Source organism: Lepus europaeus, chromosome 21, assembly GCF_033115175.1.
Source record: "Lepus europaeus isolate LE1 chromosome 21, mLepTim1.pri, whole genome shotgun sequence".
Classification (NCBI taxonomy): Eukaryota; Metazoa; Chordata; class Mammalia; order Lagomorpha; family Leporidae; genus Lepus; species Lepus europaeus.
Genome location: NC_084847.1, coordinates 1,676,669 through 1,696,729, shown reverse-complemented (window position 1 = coordinate 1,696,729; position 20,061 = coordinate 1,676,669). Strand labels below are relative to the sequence as shown.

The window sequence follows — 20,061 nt, the reverse complement described above, 5'->3', positions numbered from 1 at the left end:
AGGCCGCCCGTGGCCCTTTGTCGGCTTCGCGCCCTCAAGCCGCCCTCCACGGGGCCAGGCGCGTGAAAGCAAGGATGCTGCACGCGTGGACGCGCTCGGCCTGCACACGGGGGCGGGTGGTGCCAGGTGGGTCCCTGGAACCCCGGCCAGGAGGCGCCTGCGGCACGGGGAGCGGGGCCTGGCCGGGGCGCGCAGCGGGGTCACGGGAACCCCGGAGCCGCAGGAGCTGCCCCGCGTTGCTGGAAGGCTGACGGTGCAGCAGGGCCCCGGGGTGCCGGACATGACCATGGACAACTCATTCAAACCCCTAAGCAGCCGAGGACTCCCGGGGTCAAGGGAGAAGGTGGGGGGGAGGGAGGGCCCCCCAGGGGCGGAGTCCAGCGCGCGCGGTCTGTAGTGGGGACAGGGGCAGGAGGAACACCCCGGGCTGGTTCCTTCCGCAGGTGCAGGGGGGCGGCCACTCAGGACGGCAGTGAGACACACACAGCCTGTGCCACAGTCGTCTCGTTTAATCCACACAGCACCCCTGTGAGGTAGGAATCCCTGGCCCTCACAGACGGGGACACAGGCTCACACACGTCCAGGGACACAGCTGCTAGGCCAGGTCGGCCGTTGCCCAAGCCCACCCCACCCAGACAGACAGCGGCCGCTGGACACAGGCACACACGCGGGCACGGGGAAGCACCGGTCAGTCTGTACTCCTGGCTTCTGGCTCAGGGCACGCAGAGGACACTGCTGGCCATGTGGCTCCTTCTACACGGGGACAGAATCTTGACAGCAGGCGGGACGCGGTCAGCGGTCAGCCCGGCCTTTCAGGTTCCCAGGCCTCCTCTTTCGGCTGCAACTTCCAGGGCTCTCTTGCCGGCTGGTGGCCAAGGGCAGGGGACAGCTCCATTCCACGGGAACACGGCAGAGCCACGGCCGCGGCCAGGCAGGGCTCCCAGGGCCCCACTGCTCTGCCTCTGGGCTCCCTCACAGAATGAGAAATTCCTTTAAAAATGCTTTTCTGGCTAAAACCTTTGAGTCCAGAGCGAGGGCCTGGAGTCGGTTTTTCAGTCGAGTCCTCATTTTTGTAACACCTTCTCATTCACGGTTTTTTCTTCTTGGAGGAGGAAGGGAGTACAGACGTGAAAATGGAAAAAGAATGGCCCAAAAATCAGTGCGAGATGTGCCCACAGCCACCACTGTGAGGACAGCCCTTCCGAGGGCAGACTTCAGGAGGGGCCAGGCTGGGGGGCGGCGCAGTCTGGGAGGGGGCAGGCGGCCCGAGGCCAAACACGCAGGCAGGGACCAGGCTGCACCAGGCTCTCGGCCGCTGAGCCTGGCAGCTGTTGGCTCCAGGCACGGGGCTGAGGGGCTGGGAGAGGCGGTGGACACGGGGGTCTGGACAGACAGGCTCATGGTGTGCGTGACTGCTGTGAGGCCGAACCTTCCAAAGCGGCAGACCCCGGCTGTCCACTCCGCCCGGGGCTCCTGGAGGAAGGGCCCCCGTGCCCGTGGGCCACGGGCTCTGCTCCCGCGCACGGCCTGCAGGCCAGCCCCCCTCAGTAGTCAGGCACCCAGCGAGGCACTGGCGAGCTCACAGCCTCAGGAAGCCCAGGTTCATGTCCTCATCCTCGTCCTCCTCCTCCTCCTCACTGTGCGCCGACAGGTTCTTCCGCTTCACCTGCGGCCGGGGAACGCTGCCCTCCAGGGGGCTCGGGGGCCGACACTGTAAACATGACTTCCTGGCCTGATGGTGGCAAGGCTGTGTGTGCGGGCTGCTGCCCAGGGACGGCACTGAGGTAGATGGGGGCGCGGCCCCCGAGCTGGTGGGGCTCGCGCTGCTGACGGAGGAGTACCCTGAGGTCGTGATGTCCTTGCCCGGCACGGTCCTGCTGCGGGCATGGGGCTCGGGCCCTGCGGAGGGAGCTGCCAGGGTGCCCGGCGCCCGGCGCCCCGTGGCCTCTGGAGAGACCTCCTCATCACTCGACGCCTGGCAGCCGTGCTGCTCTGGGTCCAGGCAGACCACGGTGACGTCTAGGATGCCGCTGGGAGCCGTCACTGTGGGAAATGTCAGGGTGCAGGAGAGGTCACACCACAGCTGGGGCGGGGGGCGGGGGGCAGGTCCCGGCTCTCAGCCAGCAGGCGGACCCCATGCCAAATGTGCTGCCCTACCCTGTCAGCCCCTGCACCGCTCGCCTCTGTGTATGTCAGCTGCCTGCTGACCCCGGACAGTGGCGGGTGACAACAAATGGCCACCTCACCTAACCACTGGTGGACACAAAACAACTGAAAGTCCACAGGAACTCACCTGCAGGGAGGTACGGAGCCCACGGCACAGCAGGGCTCATGTACACAAGGGCACATCTCAGAAACATTCTAGAAAGATTTTACTGGGTACAGCAGGTTAAGCTGCCGCCTGTGAGGTGGCATCCCATGGGAGCGCCAGTCTGTGTCCCAGCTGCTCCACTTCCGACTCAGCTCAGTGCTAACGCACCTGGGAAAGCAGCGGAGGACGGCCCAGGACTGGGCCCCTGCACCCACGGGGGAGACCTGGATGGAGCTCCAGGCTCCTGGCTTTGGCTTGGCCCTTGCGGGAATTTGGAGTGAATGAGCAGATGGAAGATATCTGTCACCCCCTGTGACTTCCAAGTGTGTGTTTAATTTAAAGGATCTTATGACTCCAGGCAGGGAGTTCTGTCCCCACCCCAGAGAGGTCTACCGATACGCCTGCCTGCAGCCGGACACCGGCCGCCCTAAGGCCTCCCTCTGCCTAGTGTGGGGAGACGGGGCCGCCACCCCACACTGTGGTGTGCAGGGGCTCTGCCCTCACGCCTCCGTGTCTGGACCCAGCCCGGCCCCAGGCCCAGCCCTCTGCACACCCCCTCCCCCGACACTCACCATCGCCCTCCTTCTCGCCCTCGCTCTCCTGGTCACCCTCGTAGCCAGAACAGCAGTCCAGGCTCCAGTCCAGGAAGCTGCCCAGCAGCGTCTCCTCCTGGCTGGACAGCTCTGCAGTGGGGGTGGTGACAAAGCTGCCCCTGTCCTCCTGCAGGCTGTTCTCCCGCTTCCTGTAGGGGGACAGCCCAGGAGGCCTGGTCACAGGCGGCAGTGTGGGGGGCCCACCCAGTCCTCCGCACCTGCACACCCTGGGCTCGTGGCCATGTGCTCCTGAGAGGTTTGTGGGTAGAATGGGTGGAAGGCCTCGAGGGCAGGGGCTCAGCTGGGGGAAGGGCGATTTGGAGAAAACCAGGCCTGGGGCAGGGTGTGAACCTGGCCCACTGTGCTGCAGGGCCCCACAAAACCACTTGGCCCCTCTGGAAGCTGGGAGGACGATGGCACTGTCAGGGAGCTGCAGGCTGGCCACGCTTGGCAAAGGCTGCACCAGGTCCCCCTGCGAACGGACGGGAGGAGAGCAGGCAGACACAGGTGCACATGGGCAGCCTAGGAACCCCGCCTCCCGGGGTGCATGCATGAGTACGTGCGTGTGTGTGCACACGTGTGCGTGTGTGCCGGGGGTCTCAGTCTGCGTGCAGTCAGCTTGGGAGGGGGCCCAGTGCAGGGAGGAAGGGGGAGCAGCACGGCGGGTGTCTGCTGCCAGGGCCCGTGCCCCAGGAACCAGCTGTGGAGGTGGCCTTGCATGGCCCTGTGTTGTGACAAGGGTGACAAACCACCCAGTGCCTGCCCACAGCAGCTCACAGGTCCATGCGTGGAGTCACAGAGGCCCTGCTCACATGGGCTTTGCAGGATCAGTGGGAGTTCTTCAGGGCGGACAGGATGGGGGGCTTATCCCAGGAGGCACAGCAGGGACACGGAGGCCGGACTGAGGGTCGCTGGGCAGTGGTGCGAGGGGAGGGGGTAGCACAGTGCCAGGGTCAGCTCAGCTTTGCCTGGCCAGTGAGAGGCAGCACTGAGAACAGGGAGCCACCGGGGGAGGGCGGCCATCAGGAGGACGGTCGGGCCCAGGCTGCCTGGCTCAGCCCACAAACCCCGGAGCCTCTCTGGGGGCGCAGGCCAGTCTGCGGCACAGCCCTGGGTCCAGAGCACTCACCGTTTGGTTCTCCTCCCAGACGGAGAGCTGAGGAAGGCGTGGAGGTCCCCCGTGCTGACCAAGGACTCGGGCTCCGGGCTCTCCTGCTTCACTCCCAGGGCTGCACACAACTGGCTGTAGCTCAGCACCTGAGGGGCCGAGGCAGGGAGTGGAGAGGAGCCCACAGGCCGATGAGGCCCCCACACCCAGGTGAGCCGGAGGAGGCACCTCCCCCCACCGGCCCCCAGACTCCCAGGTGAGTGGGAGGAGGCACCTCTTCCCCTCCCCCGGCCCCCGAGATGCCCAGGTGACTGGGAGGAGGCACTTCTACCCCCACCCTGGCCCCCCAGTAAGGGGGAGGAGACACTTCTCCCCTCCCCCCGGCCCCCAGACGCCCAGGTGAGTGGGAGGAGGCACCTCTTCCCCTCCCCCGGCCCCCTGGTCCCCAGACGCCCAGGTGAGCGGGGGAGGCACCTCTTCCTGGCTGATCTCCTCGTAGCGCTTGTCTTCAAATCGCTGCCTCACCGCCGTCAGGGAGACTTGCCGGTAGTCCTTGGGGGCGTCGTCGTGGAAGCTGGAAACAGGCACGGAGGCAGACATGTGAGCTCCCCACCCTGTCTTTAGCCTCAACTCACTGACATGGAGGGGACAACACTTTCAGAGCCATCCCAGCCATAACACAAGATGCTGGGGAACAGTCTGGCGGTCCCCCCAACAGCGGGCAGACAGCTCCCACGTGCCCAGCGTCCCCCCCAACAACGGGCAGACAGCTCCCATGTGCCCAGCGCCCCCCCACAACGGGCAGACAGCTCCCACGTGCCCAGCGCCCCCCCAACACTGGGCAGACAGCTCCCACGTGCCCAGCGTCCCCCCAACAACGGGCAGACGGCCTCCACATGCCCAGTGGTCTCTCCCACTCTCGAGTGCAGTGGATGGATGGGTGGGTCACCGAAGGCAATGCAGCCACACACCGGGATGTTATCCAGTCACACGCCACAACACGGATGAAGCAACGCATGATGGCAAGAGAAAGCAGCCAGACACAGGCCAGGGACGAGGACTCCTTGGTATGGAACGCCGGCACAGGCAGCTCCAGCGGCAGGGAGACTGATTACCAAGGGCCAAGGAAGCCGGAGTGAACCAAGGGCTGGGGTTTCTTTCCGTGTGTGTGTGTGTGTGTGAGAAAATGTACTAAAATTCACTGGTGGTGGTTACAGGACTCTGTATCTTAAAAGCTTATTAGACACTTTTTTTAAAAAGTACAGTTCCCGAATAAAACCTTCCAATCTCTTTGAACACTGCCCTGCTACACTCTTGGCATCCATTTGTTCCGGGGGTGAGCAGAGGGGGGGACAGACACGCTGCCCCTTGATCCTCACCCTCTTCCTCGTCTACCCACTACAGAGGAGCCTGGCAGTCCAGGAGAAAAGAGTGGGAAAAGCCCAAGGCAGTGGGTCCCCCGACCAGATGGACCAAAGAGGGGGCCGGCTGGAGAGGGGGCGCTCATCCTGGAAGCCGGAGACAAGGCTCCGGTCAGCACCAGGGCAAGGGAGGTGCCCACAGGTGGCCACTGCAGTGTTTGAACAGCTCAGGCGGCCATGCCCGAGGCCCTGATCCCTCTGTGGGTGTGGGTGTGTGAGCGTGCGTGTGTGTGTGTGAGTGTGAACATGTGTGTGAACTTCTGTGTGTCAGGAAGTTCACCAGAACCAAGAGCTGCCTGGCTCCAGGGGTGACAGAGGCAGAGACATTCTGCAATCACCAATACAGCCCACAGGCGGAGCCAGTGAGCGAGCGGGCGTCCGCTTAGACACGGGGAGGCACTCCGGGACGGGCCAGAGCCGAGGCTCAGACGTGTACTGAGCTCCTCAGTGGGACAGTCTGGGGGCAGCAGGGCAGAGGCAGCACCAGGCCACGGACCCCAGGGTGGTGAGGGGGACCCCAGAGGGAGGGGCACTAAACAGCAGGAGGAGCAGAGGCCGAGAGGAAGGGGAGGGAAATGGCCGCAGCCAGAACCAACTCAGCACCGGGCAGTCCCGGCCCCGGCCCCTTCTGTTCCCAGCTCACAGCCCCAGCCGCGGCCCCGGCCGGTCCACACTCAGGCTAGGAACAGCTGTGCCCTCCGCCTGTGGCCCGATGCTCTCGCACCCTGCCCCAGCTGTTGTGGGCCGGGGAGGCTGGCGCCCGCCGTGGCATCCAAAGCTCCCCCTGCTCCGGCGTCTGGCAGGAGGGTTCGTGTTAGACTCACCACTTCTTATGAAGGCTCAGGACGCAGGGCATGAGGTCTTCGTAGGAGAATCCAGTGAAGTCCCACAGCCGAGTGGGCCAAGGCTGTGCTGGGGAGGGAGGGGAGCAGGTTGGAAACGAGGGGCCGGCATGACGGCCGCCTGACCACTGCCACCCCACAGCTCTGACAGCTCCGTCCCAGACTCCTAGAAAGTTGCAGTCCCTTAAAGCGGCTCTGGGGCCTCTGCTACCCCCGAGCAACGCCTGCGGTCCGCTCTGGTGTTTCCTCTCCCTCCACAGCACTTACCCTGCCCATGCACCAGTCTGGCCAGGAGCAGGGCCGCGGCGGCCAGGTGGGCCGGGGCGTAGGCGGACAGGCTGGTGTGCAGCAGCGACAGCTCGCACAGGAAGCTGCACAGGTGCTGGGTCCTGGGCGCCACGGGCACCAGCGTCAGTAGGACCTCTTTGTAGTCGACCACCGTGGGGATCTGCAGAGGTGGGCAGTGGGCATGAAGGCTCCATATTGGAGGGTCCCTCCCTCTCACACTATGGGGGGGTCTGGGGTTGGCCCGACGACTTCACACCGCTCCAGGTGTGGCAGAGCAGCTGCTACTTCCGGGTCCCCGAGGACTTGTGGAGCAAGGGATGCTGGGTCCCCAGCCCCTCCCGCCCCTCCCGCAGCCTCAGGCCCAGTAACTTGGATTTCAAAGGACCCAGCGCCGGCACTCACTCGAATCTTCCCCTCCAGGGTGGAGACGATCTCCCCCATCATCCGCACCAGGTCCTCGTACTTGTAGGTGTTGTCCGTGAGCCACACGGCCTCCCGGATCGTCAGGATCTCCTTGCTGACGAACCTGCAGTGCACAGGTGGGGTCTCAGCCCTCAGCCTACTTTTGGGGGCAGGGGCGAGGCCTGGGGCCTTTGGACGCCTCCAGTCAGTGGGGAGGGGTGGCTTTAGCGGCAGGAGGTTACACCAGACTTGTTGCCTGTGGCCAGTGGGGGGGTGGGGGGGGAATCTAAAGGGAGATGCTGCTGGAAAGAGCATTAGAGCCACCAGGCACAGACAGGTGGTCGGTGCGGCCATTGGGCCCTCTGCCCCCCACCAACCCTGAGGACAAGGGCTGGCCCCGCCGTGTGACGCGGCTATCAAATGGGCACAAGCGATTTAAGCCCTGGAGGTGGAGCACTCTTGGGACCAGGACTTGGAAGCAAAGGGCTGAAGGAGTGCCCGGCCCTGTGCCCGAGGCAGCGGACACCCTGTTCTCTACCAGCTCCCGCATTGGCCATCAGGGAACACGCTGCCCCGGGGCCCGGAGGACTCCTTCCCCAGCCAGGGCAGGCCGGGTCCCAGACTCTGCAGTCTGCACGTTCGTCATCGGTTGGCAGAGCAGGGAAGGGGCTGGTGTGTAGGGAGGGGCTACACCCGGGCAGAGGCAGAGGCTCGGAGAGGGAAGGCGGGGCATCCCGGCCCTAAAGACATTTCTAAGCAGTTAGTTTCTCACTGGGAGTCGGCCGATGGCCTGGTCACGTGGTCTTGGGCCATCAGACACAGGACTGTGGAGGCTGCACCTGTCCAGCTGCAGGTGGTCGAACACCCACGGCTGGGTCCAGCTCACCGGGGAGTGCTCTGGGCCATGCGGGAGATCTGCTCACTGACCCGGAACCCGCGTCCTCCCCCACCGGATGTGACGCTGCTTTGAGCTGCTGCAAGGCTACACTTCCCACGTGACCCAGCTTAGGGGTGAAGCAAAGGAGACACCTGTAGGTGTCACAGGGACGGCGGGGGCACCTGCGGTAGGACAGGGCCAGACCACAAGCCATGACCTCATGAAACGGAAACCCCAACCCCGTGAGTCTAGCCAGGACCCTCTGCGTCTGGGTTACTGTGCAACAAACACGTCTCCGCCACCAGAGCCATTCCTCCCCACCAGGCCTCAGATGAGGACGAGGGCTCTGGAGAGCACTTCCGAGGGAAACGGAGGACACGCAGGGCACGCGGCTCAGGAAAGCGAGAAAAGGCAAAAAGCACTGTGAGCCAGCGATCAGCACCACCTCCACCGGGCAGACGGCGGCTCAACGGCAGGCAGGTTTGAGCAGTGTCACGTGCGAGGGATGCACCCCAACACTGACGACGCCGTGAGACGGGTTCTTCGTGTGGACTCCGAGAACATAGGCAGGTGGCTGGGTGCTCTCGGGGGTTGGGGAAGCATGATCCGGTCACACCCCATTGAGCCCCCGGAGGCAGGCGCCCTGCAGGACAGCACCCCTCGGGCTCACGCTGTCAGGACGGGAGGTTCAGGGTCCCCTGCGGCCGGGGGATCCTCACCGCGTGCAGATGACCATGCAAGCGATGCCCAGCAGCTGCAGCCGATAGCGCGGCACCACGCGCCTCCGCAGGTACCGGTCCACACACTCCACCGTGAGGTGCAGGCACAGGCTCGTGAAGTCCTTCATGGTGGCGACCTCGACCAGCCAGTCAATCAGAATGTACCTGTGGGCAGAGGGCCGGCACCGCGCTACACCAGTGCCCTCCAACCATCCCCACCGCAGCTCTGCTGGGCTCCGGGGACAAGCGGGTGGGAGTGCCGGCCCCCACCCCACACGGCCTGCATCTCCCACTGTGCTCCTGGGAGGCGGGGGGAGGGTGCTCACAGAAGCAAACGCCTGGGGCCTCATCCTAGCACAAAGGGAAAAGCCCGCCCCCAGCCTCTCCCAGCACTGGACTGTCCGACTCGGGTAGGGGCAGGTGGGGGCTGGCTCACAGGCCCAGGACCAGAGAGAAACCGCTCAAAGGCGGAGCGAGCGCTGTCAGGCAGACCCCGACCACCCCTTCCCCTCACTCGGGTGAGACGGCTCTCACCCAGGGCATTTGCTGCGCGGTTTCCCAACAGCAGAGCCAGGAAGGAGCTGGAGGGCTCTTGTGCTTCCCCACCCCCCGACGGACAGCCCAGGCCCGAGACCCGCGCCTCTCCACAGGCGGCCAGGGTGGGGGCAGAATGCCACGTGCACCCCGAGCCGGCGGACACGTCTCTGAGGGCGACGCCTCTTACAGCAGGGAGGCCTGCGCCAGCAGACAGCAGCTGCCAAGGGATTCTGCCGGGCACGGTAGGCCGGGGGCCGAGGTGGCGCGCTGCAGGGTGGAGCAGTCGGCCTCTCTGCACCCCCGGGACGGGCACCGGGCCACGGCCTGAGGGGCAAACCAGAGACCACTGCCAACAGACCAGGAGCGCCCCTGAGCAGGGATTTCAGCAGCTGCATGACCTGACTCCCACAACCAGGACACTGTGACGCTGACACGGCAGCCCGGGGGTGAGGAGGCGGGTTCCAGCCCAGAGGATGCGTGCTGGCCATCGCCTGCTGCAGGGCTGGACCCAGGCTTCCCCTCCGCAAACCCAGGTGGATCTCAAAGCTCACGAGCCTGCACGGTCCACTTGACCCTCTACCAGGTCCTGTTCACGCTGGCTCAGTGTGCAAGCGTGTTACTGCCAACCTCAGAGGACACTCCTTGGCCGTCCCAGAGGGCACAGCTCCCTGGGTGCAGCCTGGCCCCAGCAGCCACTGACCCGCACAGAACACACCCACGCCCCTAACCGTGGGCCACAAGCAAGGCTGTGTCCCAGCTTCAGGAACTGCACGGTCGGCTCTCCGAGGACGTTCACCGCGGTTTAACGTGTTTGTGCCTTAGAGATGACTGGAGACAGCCAAGTCCGGCACTTTCTTCCTCAGATTCCAGAAAACTTAGGACCTCAGTGTGACGCGAGCAGCAGGGCTGGCGGCCGGCCGGGCACCCCCGCCCAGAGCCTCACCTCATGGTGTCGTTGAGCCCCCTCTGCACGGAGAACACCTGCTGCTTGCCGACGGCCTGGGATGCCTGGAACAGCTGGCACACGGTCTCCGCGGACCCCTTGGCTTCCAGCCCCAGCTGGTTCCCATTTGCACAGGCTTTGGCTAAGGCCAGCTGAGGAGGGGGAGACACAGTGAGTGAGGCAGTGGCCGTCCTGAGGTTTCCCATGGGCCCTGGGCTGTCAGGGGAACACTGGCACACGCTCTCGTCCACCTCAACGCAAACCTCCCAGCCTTCTAGATAGGGTGGCTAAGACCTCGATTACTACTCTGATTTAAGTAACACACACAGCTCTTAAACGCCATTTATCCAAGAAGCAGAGACACAGACCCAGAGACCAGACTAGAGCTGGAAACGGCCCAGGCCTGCCCCATGGGGAGCAGCAGCTGTCCCTGGCGCCAGCACCACTGCCTCCCAGGGTCTGCGTCAGCAGGAGGCTGGGGCTGGGAGCGCAGCAGGGCGTCCAAGCCAGGCTCTCCGTGGCACGTACCCGTCTCGACCGCTGGGCCGTGTGCCTGGGGTCAGCAGAGAAGTGTCGGCTGCCCCTGGCTGGCACAGGGCCTCAGCCAGTTTAAGTCTTCCGCCTGCACTGTGTAACCCACCAGGGACGGTTTCACACTCCAAGAGCGGCCAGGAGCTGAATGGGGGCTCACTGGGGATGGCGTTGAAACCCGGGCCTCTTGGGCACCGGATTCTGTCCCGGTTGCCCCTCTTCCAGGCCAGCTCTCTGCTGTGGCCAGGGAGTGCAGTGGAGGATGGCCCAAGTGCTTGGGCCCTGCACCCCATGGGAGACCAGGATAAGCACCTGGCTCCTGCCTTTGGATCAGCGTGGTGCGCCGGCCGCGGCGGCCATTGGAGGGTGAACCAACGGCAAAAGGAAGACCTTTCTCTCTGTCTCTCTCTCACTGTCCACTCTGCATATCAAAAATAAATAAATAAATAAATAAATAAATGCCTTAAAAAAAAAAAGAAAAAGAAAATAAACAAACATTTGAACAAAAGGAAGAGGTGGGGCCAGGCTAAGGAATAGTGCCATATGTGTGAAGACCCTTGCAGGAAACGCCAGGGTCAGCAGTGGTAAGGGCCAGCCCGCCCAGGGGTTAGCCCAGATGGGACACAGGAAAGGCCCTACCCCCGTGCATCTTCTGAGAGCCCCCAGGCCTTGCCCTGTGAGTGCTGCCATGGCGCCTGCTCCAGGTGCAGAGGCAGCACCCGCAGCTCCAAGTGCTGAGTGGTGCACGGATGAGCAGGCCTGGGTGCACTGCCGGCGCTGGCACGAGGAAGCCTCCCCACCCCCCCGCCAAAAAAAAAAAAAAAGAAAGAAACCCGGGCCTCTGTGGGACCACAGGCAAATGGTGCCAGGGGCTACCTCGTGGTCCCTCGGTCTCCTCCACCACGTGGCGGTGAGGCCCGGGATCCGTCGGCACTCCCACCACCTCCTGGACGAAAACGTTCCGGAAAACACCCGTGTCCGCACTGGATGCCTACCAATGCCCCTTCCTGTCTTTACTCCCTGAGAACACGGCGCGGCCATTTGCATCGCATGCGGTCCTGAGTACCCTGGAGATGAGGCCGGGTACAGAGGACATGCAGACAGCCACTGTCACCCACGAGGCACTCAAGCACCCCGCATGTCCGCATTGGAGGGTGGGTCCTGGGGCCAGCTCCCAGGATGCCGCGGGCAGCGCTGCTTCCTCCCGGGCTGCTCACTCGTCAGCTGTGTGACAAGCACACGGGCACCTCCGTCCACCTCACAAAAATGCCCGCTTCCTACGCCGCCAAGCGTGTGTGGCACAGCCTGGGACACCCACACCGCCTATCGGAGTGCCTGCTTCAGGTCCTGGCTACTCTGCACTTTTTTTTCTTTAAGGTTGATTAATTTAAAGGCACTTACAGAGCTTCCACTGCTGGTAAACCGTCCAAATGGCCACACAGGCCAAAGCCAGGAGCTTGGAGCTGCACTTGGGTCTCCCGGGTGGGTGCAGGGCCCTAAGCACTCAGGTCACTTCCCACTGCCCTTCCAGGACCACCCGCAGGGAGCTGGGCCTCGAACCCTGGCTCGGAGGAGACGCCAGCGATGCAGGAAGCAGCTTCACTGCCACCCAGCGCCCCCTCACGCTGCACTTTCAAGCCAGCTTCCTGCGTATGCATCTGGGGGGCCGTGCCTGATGGCCCCCACGTGGGAAACCCGGTGGGGTTCTTGGGTCCTGGCTCCAATCTGGCCCAGTCTCACTACTGCAGGCATTTGGGGAGTGGAGCAACAGACACGACTGTCGGTCTGCTTCCAAATAGCTGACATCTCTTAAACAGCCCATCAGCGTCCCCCAGCTGCTCTTCGTTCAGCGTCTTGAGCTTCCCTGTGCAGCCTTTTAGGAACTGAGCCTCGCTCCTCACACGCGCGTCCACACAGCGGCTGTGGCGGGCTCCTGCCACGTGTGCCACGTGCTCTCTCGGAGGCTGGTGCCAGCTCTCACGTCCACTGACGGGGCATTTAGCCTACATCTCTGCCAGCAGAAACTATCATCAGAAGTACACACGGCGGGGAGGTGGTTACGCCTCTGGGGATGCACACAGCCCATCTCCGGGTGCCTGCGTTTGGATCTCGTCTCCACTGGGTTCCGCCCTTCTGCTTTTGAACCCCGGGAGACGGCGGGGTGGGCCCCTGCCACCCACACGGAGACCTGGAGTGGGCTCAGGCTCAGGCCTCGACCTGGCCCGGCCCTGGCAGCTGTGGGGACTTGGGCAGGCGATCGGGATGGAGCCTTGTTTCTCTGCCTTCAAACAAGCAAGCAGTTCACAGGAGGCAGGCACTTGCTTGGCACCTGCATTCTCTGCCAGAGTCAGGGTCTGTCTCCGCTCTGCCAGACACTGCAGGAGGCAGCAGGCAGTGGGGCGCCTGGCGTCCACATGGAGACAGGCTGAGGTCCGGCCCCTGGCTTCAGCCTGGCCCAACCCCGGCTGGGGCAGGAGTCTGGGGAGTGGCCCAGCAGATGGGAGAGCTCTGTGTCTCTGCCTTTCAAATAAATACGACAAAAACAAGGAAAAGAACCAGTTTCTACAGGGGCAGCATTTAGCCTAGGGCTAAGATGCCTGCACCCCGGGGCCGGCGCTGTGGTGTAGCAGGTAAAGCTGCCACCTGTGGTGCCGGCATCCCAAATGGGCGCCGGTTCAAGTCCCGGCTGCTCCACTTCTGATCCAGCTCCCTGCTGTGGCCTGGGAAAGCAGGAGAAGATGGCCCAAGTCCTTGGGCCCCTGCATCCGCGTGGGAGACCTGGAGGAAGTTCCTGGCTCCTGGCTTCAGATCGGCACAGCTCCGGCCATTGCGACCATTTGCAAGGTGAACCAGCAGATGGAAGACCTCTCTCTCTCTCTCTGCCTCTCCTCTCTCTGTGTAACTCTGACTTTCAAATAAATAAATAAATCTTAAAAAAAAATTAAGGTGCCTGCATCCCTTCTCCCAAGTCCAACTCCAGCTTCCTGCTAACACAGACCCGGGGAGGTGGTGGCGATGGCTCGAGGAACTGGGGCCCCGCCACCCACACAGAGACCGGGCTGAGCTCCTAGGTCCCAGGGCCTGGCTTCATTCCGGGCCACTGTGGACCTCTGGACGGTGAGCAGATGAATGAGAGCTCTCTCTCTGCCTCTGGAAATTAAATAAAAACTCTATTTTCAGGGTTGACTAGCTCTCTACTCGGAAACACACAGAGCTGTAGACATCAAGGGTAACTTCCCAACGTGCTAAGTCCAGGGGACCTCGGTTAAAGGCACACTCTGGACGGCAGAAGGCAGAGCGGCTCCACACACGGAGCAGCTGTGTTGCTCCTTCTGGAGAGCCCCCCGGGGCCTCTGAACGTCTCAGGGTCTTTCAGCTCGGGCCGGAGCTCCGGAAGCAGCTGCGGTGGTCCCCGTGCTGCCGACCTCTGGAACAGGACAGCCAACACCGAGCCGCGCTGGGGCTTGTCCACCCACCTGCGGCTTCCGCCTCCCTTCCCCAGCGTTTGCAGGGTGGGCGGCAAGAATGTGCTCTGTGGTTCGCCCTGAACTGTGACTGCTTCATGGCTGTAGGGGCGGGGGCGGGCGAACACTGCCACAAACCCTGGTTTCCTGGTCTTGAGGCTGGGTGACGTGGTGAGCACGACACAGCGGGAACAGGACCCTGCGCTGCCCACTACCAGGCCGGCTGTGGGCAGTGAGCGGGTGTGGCCCAGAGAGAAGGAAGACACTGCGGGCTTAGAGCCTGGCGGACAGGGGTGCCAGCCCTCGGCGTCTCCTGCCCCGGGCTGCAGATGGCGTCGGCCTCACCTGTGCTTCCCAGCAGCCTTTGGCGGCATAGTCCCGGAGTTTCCGAAAGCTGTGGAGGCTCCGGCCAGGGTCAGACATCTGTCAACAGAAGTCACGGGACCGTGACGCACTGTCCTAGGAGCAACCCAGAACCCACTCTTGGGGCGCTGCCACGTCCCCAGCACCCAGACGGCTCGCCACCGCGCTGGCCTCCGGGACGGTGGCACCTGTGGCTGCGGAGTAGCTGCCCTAGAGGCCAGGAGTGGTGGCCTAGCCCAAGGGCAGGGCCGAGGCCGTGCCCCTGGCCGCCACGACTCCTCCCCACGGACCCGGCCACTCACGTCTGCTCTCCGGTCGCTTTCCCAGAGGAGGTACGAGCTGGCCAGGCAGCCCTGGAGAGCCGACTCCTCAAAGAGGGCGCGGGCCTGCTGCTGCTTCTCGTCGTCCTGGAACAGCCGAGCGGTGGATTCTCAGCCCCGCACTGCGCTGTGCCGCGCTGCAGTCCCACCCACCGCCGCCTCACCCAGAAAACAGACCCCACAGCCAAGGGAAGCGCACTGAGGTCCCGGGCCACCCCAAGACCCGCCCCTGCCTGCTGCCAAAGGAACTGTGCCACACCGCCCAGAGGGTGGAGCCCAGGCCCCTGGCTGCTCCAGCTCCTGGCTCTGCCCGGCGGCCACCATCTTCCCTAAGCTGCAGGGGCTCACGGATCCCAGAGGAAGCCGAGCATGGGTCCCCCGGAGGCCACCAGACGACAGCAGCACGGGGGGCTCAGCTCCTCCACGGCCATTCGGCCACGCCCCTCCCCCACTGCTGCCCAGCTCCGTGGGTCTCCTGGGTGGACTGGGCTTCTGTGTCGACCTCGGGCCTGGGTGCCCTCTTGTTCTGCCGGCCACGGACGCGTGAGACGAGGCAAAGGCCGGTGCAGCGGCCACCTCCACTCACCTCGAACAGACTCAGCACTCTCCCCACGCAGTGCAGGATGGACGCCCTGTGAGTCTTCAAAGAGAAGAGACGGGGTGGGTGCTGCGCCCAGCAGCCACGCTGCCTATGTCCCTCACAGGAGGGCCTGGGTTCAAGTCTTGGCTCTGGGTCTCATTGCAGCTTCCTGCTAACACTCACACCCCGGGAGGCAACGGTAAGGGCCCGACACCCAGGTGGGAGACCCGGGCGGAGCTCCTGGCTCTGGGCTTCGGCCTGGACCAGCCCCAGCGGTTGTGCGTGTGTGTAGAGTGCACACACGAGTAGGACCTCTCGCACATAAACACAACTTACACTATTCTTCCGAAGGAGGAGGACAGAGGCCTGTGCGGACCATACCCCACGCCCCCCACCTGGCACTGGGCCAGCACAGCTGACAGCCCCCACGTCCCACCACCCTCCGCCTTAGGCTCCGGCTTCCCGTGGCCCGCGGGTCCCAGGCTGCCCGCACTTACCCTCTGCAGCTGGCACTCCGCCCTGAGGCTTTCGTGAACCACGGCCTTGCAGCAGCTGCCAGACACGGACCATGGCGGGCGGATGAAGAGCCAGATGAAGGGAGCGGCGCCCACGTTCAGGCGCTCGGCAAGGCTGAAGAAGTGCGAGGCCTTCAGGCCGTTCACTTCCGCGCGGGCCTCATCGGACACGGACACTGCGGACAGAACACCCCGGCCATGTCTCCGGGGACAGGGCGCGCAAAGTCCTCCGGAGCCACCACAGTGCAGAGGGCCCACGTGGCAGGGACGAGGGCCGAGGAACCTCCACGCCGCCCCCTTCTCCTCCCCTGCTCCCTCAGGGGTCCGGAAGCCTCAATTCTGAAGATCAGGGAAAAGCGCCCCCTGCAGGTGGCAAGCCCACCTTCCAGGGTCTGCCCAGGGAGGACCCAGGGGCTGGGACAGTGGCAGTGGCTGTGCACTTCTGCTGAAGACCACTGGCCTGCACCCCGCAAGGTGTGGGGGCCGCTGCTGCTGGGGAGTGGGGCGACGGGCGGGGCCGCGCCCGGCCCGCCTGCTGCAGGGACCCTCAGCGAGACCCCAGAACTCTCAGAAGCAGCAGGACAGCAGGACAGTCCTGGGCTCGCTTCCTGGGTGGGCAGGGACTGGTCAAGAGAAGGCTGCACAGGGCCCGAGAGGGGCGCGCCCGGCCTCGGGGGTGAAGGAGTCCAGGCAGAGGCCGGCCTCGACTGGCTTCCCACTTCAGCCGCAGGCACCTGGGTGCCACGGACGCCTCTGTACCAGAGCACAGAGCAGACGGCCGAGGAGAGGCACCTTGGAGTCGGCAGCCAGAGGGCAGGGAGCCTGGGCAGGGTGTGCCCGGGCCACTCACCAACATGACAGCAGGTGGCCCTGGGCACAGGCTCCCGAGAGGAGAGCGAGGGACACCCCGGCCGCAGCAGGGACGCGGCTCAGCCGGGCGCGTCCCTCACACGCACCCCACGCGGCGGCGCCGGGCGGCACTTACAGCCTTCGTTGTAGAGGTAGGCGATGCCCAGCTTCACGGCGGCCTCGAAGTTGCCCTTGTCAGCAGCCCTGCAACGGGAACACACGGCATCCAGCTGTAGCAAGGCCTGCCGTCCCCTCCACAACAGCCCCGTGGCAGCCCACGGCAGATGGACGTGGAGAGCACAGGGCCACATGTACGGAGACGTCTAGGACGGCAAATCCGGACACAGAGCTGACTGGGAGGCGGCCTGGGCTTCGGGGATGACTGAGGAGAGGGGCCGCGAGTGCCCCCGGGGCAGGGGGAGTGCCCTGCAGTCAGACAGGGGTGCTGCGCAGCCGGGGGACGAACTCCGGGGTGCACAGCAACCGAGTCAGGACACCGCCCAGCTGTGGTCCCCTAGTCCGTCACAACAAGGCAGCTCCAGGGCGGCCCCTGGCCAGGTGCATAGTGGGCCCGGTGCAGACACTTGGTTGACAGAAGCCCATGTGGACAGTGGGCTGGGTGCTGATACTTGGTTGATGGGAGCCCCAGGGTGGCCCCTGGCCCAGGCGGACAGCAGGCCGGGTGCTGACACTTGGGAGCTCCGGGGCAGCCCCAGCCCGTGAGGACAGTGGGCTGGGTGCTGATACTTGGTTGACGGGAGCCCAGGTGGACATTGGGCCCGGTGCGGACACTGGCGAGGGGATGGTGTGCGGGCAGAATCAGCAGTGAGTAAAACCCATCAAGACAGAATCACATGGCTCTGACTTTAGGAAAAGACCTAAACATCTCGACACACAGACGACTTGTGTTGTCACGTGGGAGTGAGTCAACGGCCTCGGAGGACGCTCAGGGAGCGCAGCAGGCGGGGCCCGGGACAAGGGCCTGACGGGGGCCGTCTACAGCTTTCGGTCACCCCGCAAGGTAAGGGGAGGGGAAACGGCAGCAGGACGTCAGATCCTGGAATAGAGCGGGGCTGGGGCAGGACAGGGAGCCGTTCTCAGGGGATACCTTTCAAAGAGTCGCAGGTTCTTAGGGGAAGGCCACAGCTCCTGGAAGCTGGCACACGCCCACACACTGGCGTGGTTGTCCACCAGGTCCCTCAGGTGGGAGTGCACCTGCAGAACACAGGAGCAAAGGGCGGACGCCTGAGGGACAGCCAGAAAGCCCGCCTCCCGGGGGCACCCATCTACTGAGGGCGTCTGGTTTCCATGGTCCTCCCTTGGCAGCAAAGTGTCGTCCTGACATTTAAGAACATGAGGCCTGGGCCCCAGCGTGGGACAGCGGGAGCAGGCGCCCCCTGCAGCCGGCACCCCATACAGGCACCTGTTCAAATGCCGGCTGCTCCACTTCCCATCCAGCTCCCTGCTAACGGCCTGGGAAAGCAGTGGAGGACGGCCCAAGTCCTTGGAGCCCCTGCATCCATGTGGGAGACCGGGAAGAAGCTCCTGGCTTTGGTCTGGCCTAGCCTTGGCCATTGCGGCCACTGGGGAGTGAACCAGCAGATGGAAGATCTCCCTCTCTCTGTAACTCTGCCTTTCAAATAAATAAAATAAACCCAGGGATTAAAACGTGGACACCCACACTGGAGCGTCTGGGTCAGTGCTAGCTCCTGACCGCAGCTTCCCGCCAGCGCACACGGGCGATGGTTCCAGGGATTTGGTTCTTGCCACGCACAGGGAAGCCAGGGCTGAGGACTTGGCTCCTGGCTGCAGCCTGGCCCAGTTCAGGCCACTGCGGGCATTTGGGAAGTAAACCAGAGGATGGGCGCTTTCTTAAATTAAAACGAAACGCTGACCCCGATTCCGGGGTGCCGGGGGACTTACGGCTCGGACGGCCAGGATGTCCCCCACGGAAAGCCATTTCAGGATGTGGAAGAGCACGTCTTCGGGCAGGCTCAGGATGGAGAGGCTCCGGGGCCGCCTCCGCACTCTGCGCTTGGTGGGGTGGCAGAAGCACTTGGCACAGCGACAGTGGACCACTGCAGGGAGGACCACAGGGCTCGGCGAGGGAGCAGTGCGTCCGCCCCGCCCCGCCCCACGGCCGCACTAACTCCTGTCTAGCGCGCAGGATGCCAGCCACCGCCGACCCCCTCATTCCGCCAGACGTCCGACCCGTATCGGAGGAGCGGCAGGCGCTGGGAAACCTTCGATCCGGGCCCACGGGACCACCGGGAAGCGGCGAAGGCAGCGGGGGCCCAGGGCGATTTTCACCCTAGTGCCTCTCTTCGCACACTGGGCTACCGGGCAGACATAACACGGATCGTCCGGCTTCCACAGCCGGGTTTCCGAGGAGGGCGGCCCCTCACAGAGGCAGAGCCAGGAGGCCAGGCCAGGACACGTCAAGCCGGCTCCGAAGAGGCCAGCGCTGTCTGCCCCCCCACCCCGTAAATGACAGCTCAGGGCCACAAGGATCCCACACAAAACCCGACCCACGCCCACGCAGCCACCACGGGCCGGCGGGGCTGCCACCTGGGCAGGTGAGCGGTCTCCCCACGGCCGGTCGGCCCAGCCTCCGCCCCGCAGCCCCCTCCTCACTCCGAGCAGAGTAGGAAATCGCGAGGGTCCGCACGAACCTCAAGACCCTGCCTCTCCTGCGAACCCGCGTTGTCCTGCCCATCCTGGTCCCTTCCACACGGCTCCCTGTCCACCCCCAGCCCTCCGGCGCAGGGTCTCCCCGCCAGCGGTGGCGCCAGGCGCGCCCCGGCGGACTAACTCCCAGGGACCGCCCGGACTCCACCGCTCAGAACGCTCCCTCGTTCACTTGTCTTAGGACTGACACTCGGCGACGCTCCCGGGTCACCGGGATCGCAGCTCACGTCCGGCGAGGACGCTCTTCCGCGGCGCGGGCCCGGCGCAGCCGAGCGAGAGCCGCCAGGTGCGCAGCGCCAGGTGCGCGGCCAAGGCGCGAGCTCCCCGGGCAGCCCGCGCCGCTGCGTGCGACCACGCGCGCCCCCGCCTCCAACGGCAGCCACGCGCAGCCCCCGCACCGGCGACACGGATCGTCGGCACCGGCGCTCCCGGGGCTCAGGGCAGGGGTCGCAGCCGCCGGCCAGGGCGCGGGCGCACCGCGGGCATTTAAACCGCGCGTCCCGGTGGCGGGCGAGCTGGAGGCTGGGAGCGCCTGTGACGCCCCCCTCCTCATCCCAGGTAGAAGGGGTTCGAGGCCGCCCCGCACTCACCGCCGCCGCTCCCCATCGCCCTGCTCGTGCCGCGGTTACCCCGAGCCCGCCCGCGAGCGCCCGCGCTCGGCTCCAGCGCGCCGGCCGCCCCGCGCAGGCGCAGATGGCGCCGCACCGCCC

General features: G+C 64.8%; 2 protein-coding genes across 2 annotated transcripts in view; one reads left to right on the top strand and one right to left on the bottom strand.

The window, feature by feature from the left end:
• Window positions 1–20,061, top strand: part of RNPS1 (RNA binding protein with serine rich domain 1) — a 426,882-nt gene that overhangs the window by 252,974 nt on the left and 153,847 nt on the right. The window lies entirely within an intron of this gene.
• On the bottom strand, window positions 469–20,005 carry CCNF (cyclin F). Its single transcript, XM_062179585.1, has 17 exons — window positions 19,942–20,005; window positions 18,587–18,741; window positions 17,772–17,878; window positions 16,800–16,867; window positions 15,797–15,990; window positions 15,306–15,359; window positions 14,702–14,806; window positions 14,382–14,459; window positions 10,042–10,193; window positions 8,562–8,726; window positions 6,966–7,089; window positions 6,543–6,723; window positions 6,258–6,345; window positions 4,487–4,586; window positions 4,034–4,161; window positions 2,884–3,053; window positions 469–2,043 (listed from the first exon to the last, which is right to left on the bottom strand). Exons 1-17 carry the CDS (start codon window positions 19,955–19,957, stop codon window positions 1,580–1,582), a joined length of 2,349 nt encoding a protein of 782 aa, XP_062035569.1. The 5' UTR covers window positions 19,958–20,005; the 3' UTR covers window positions 469–1,579.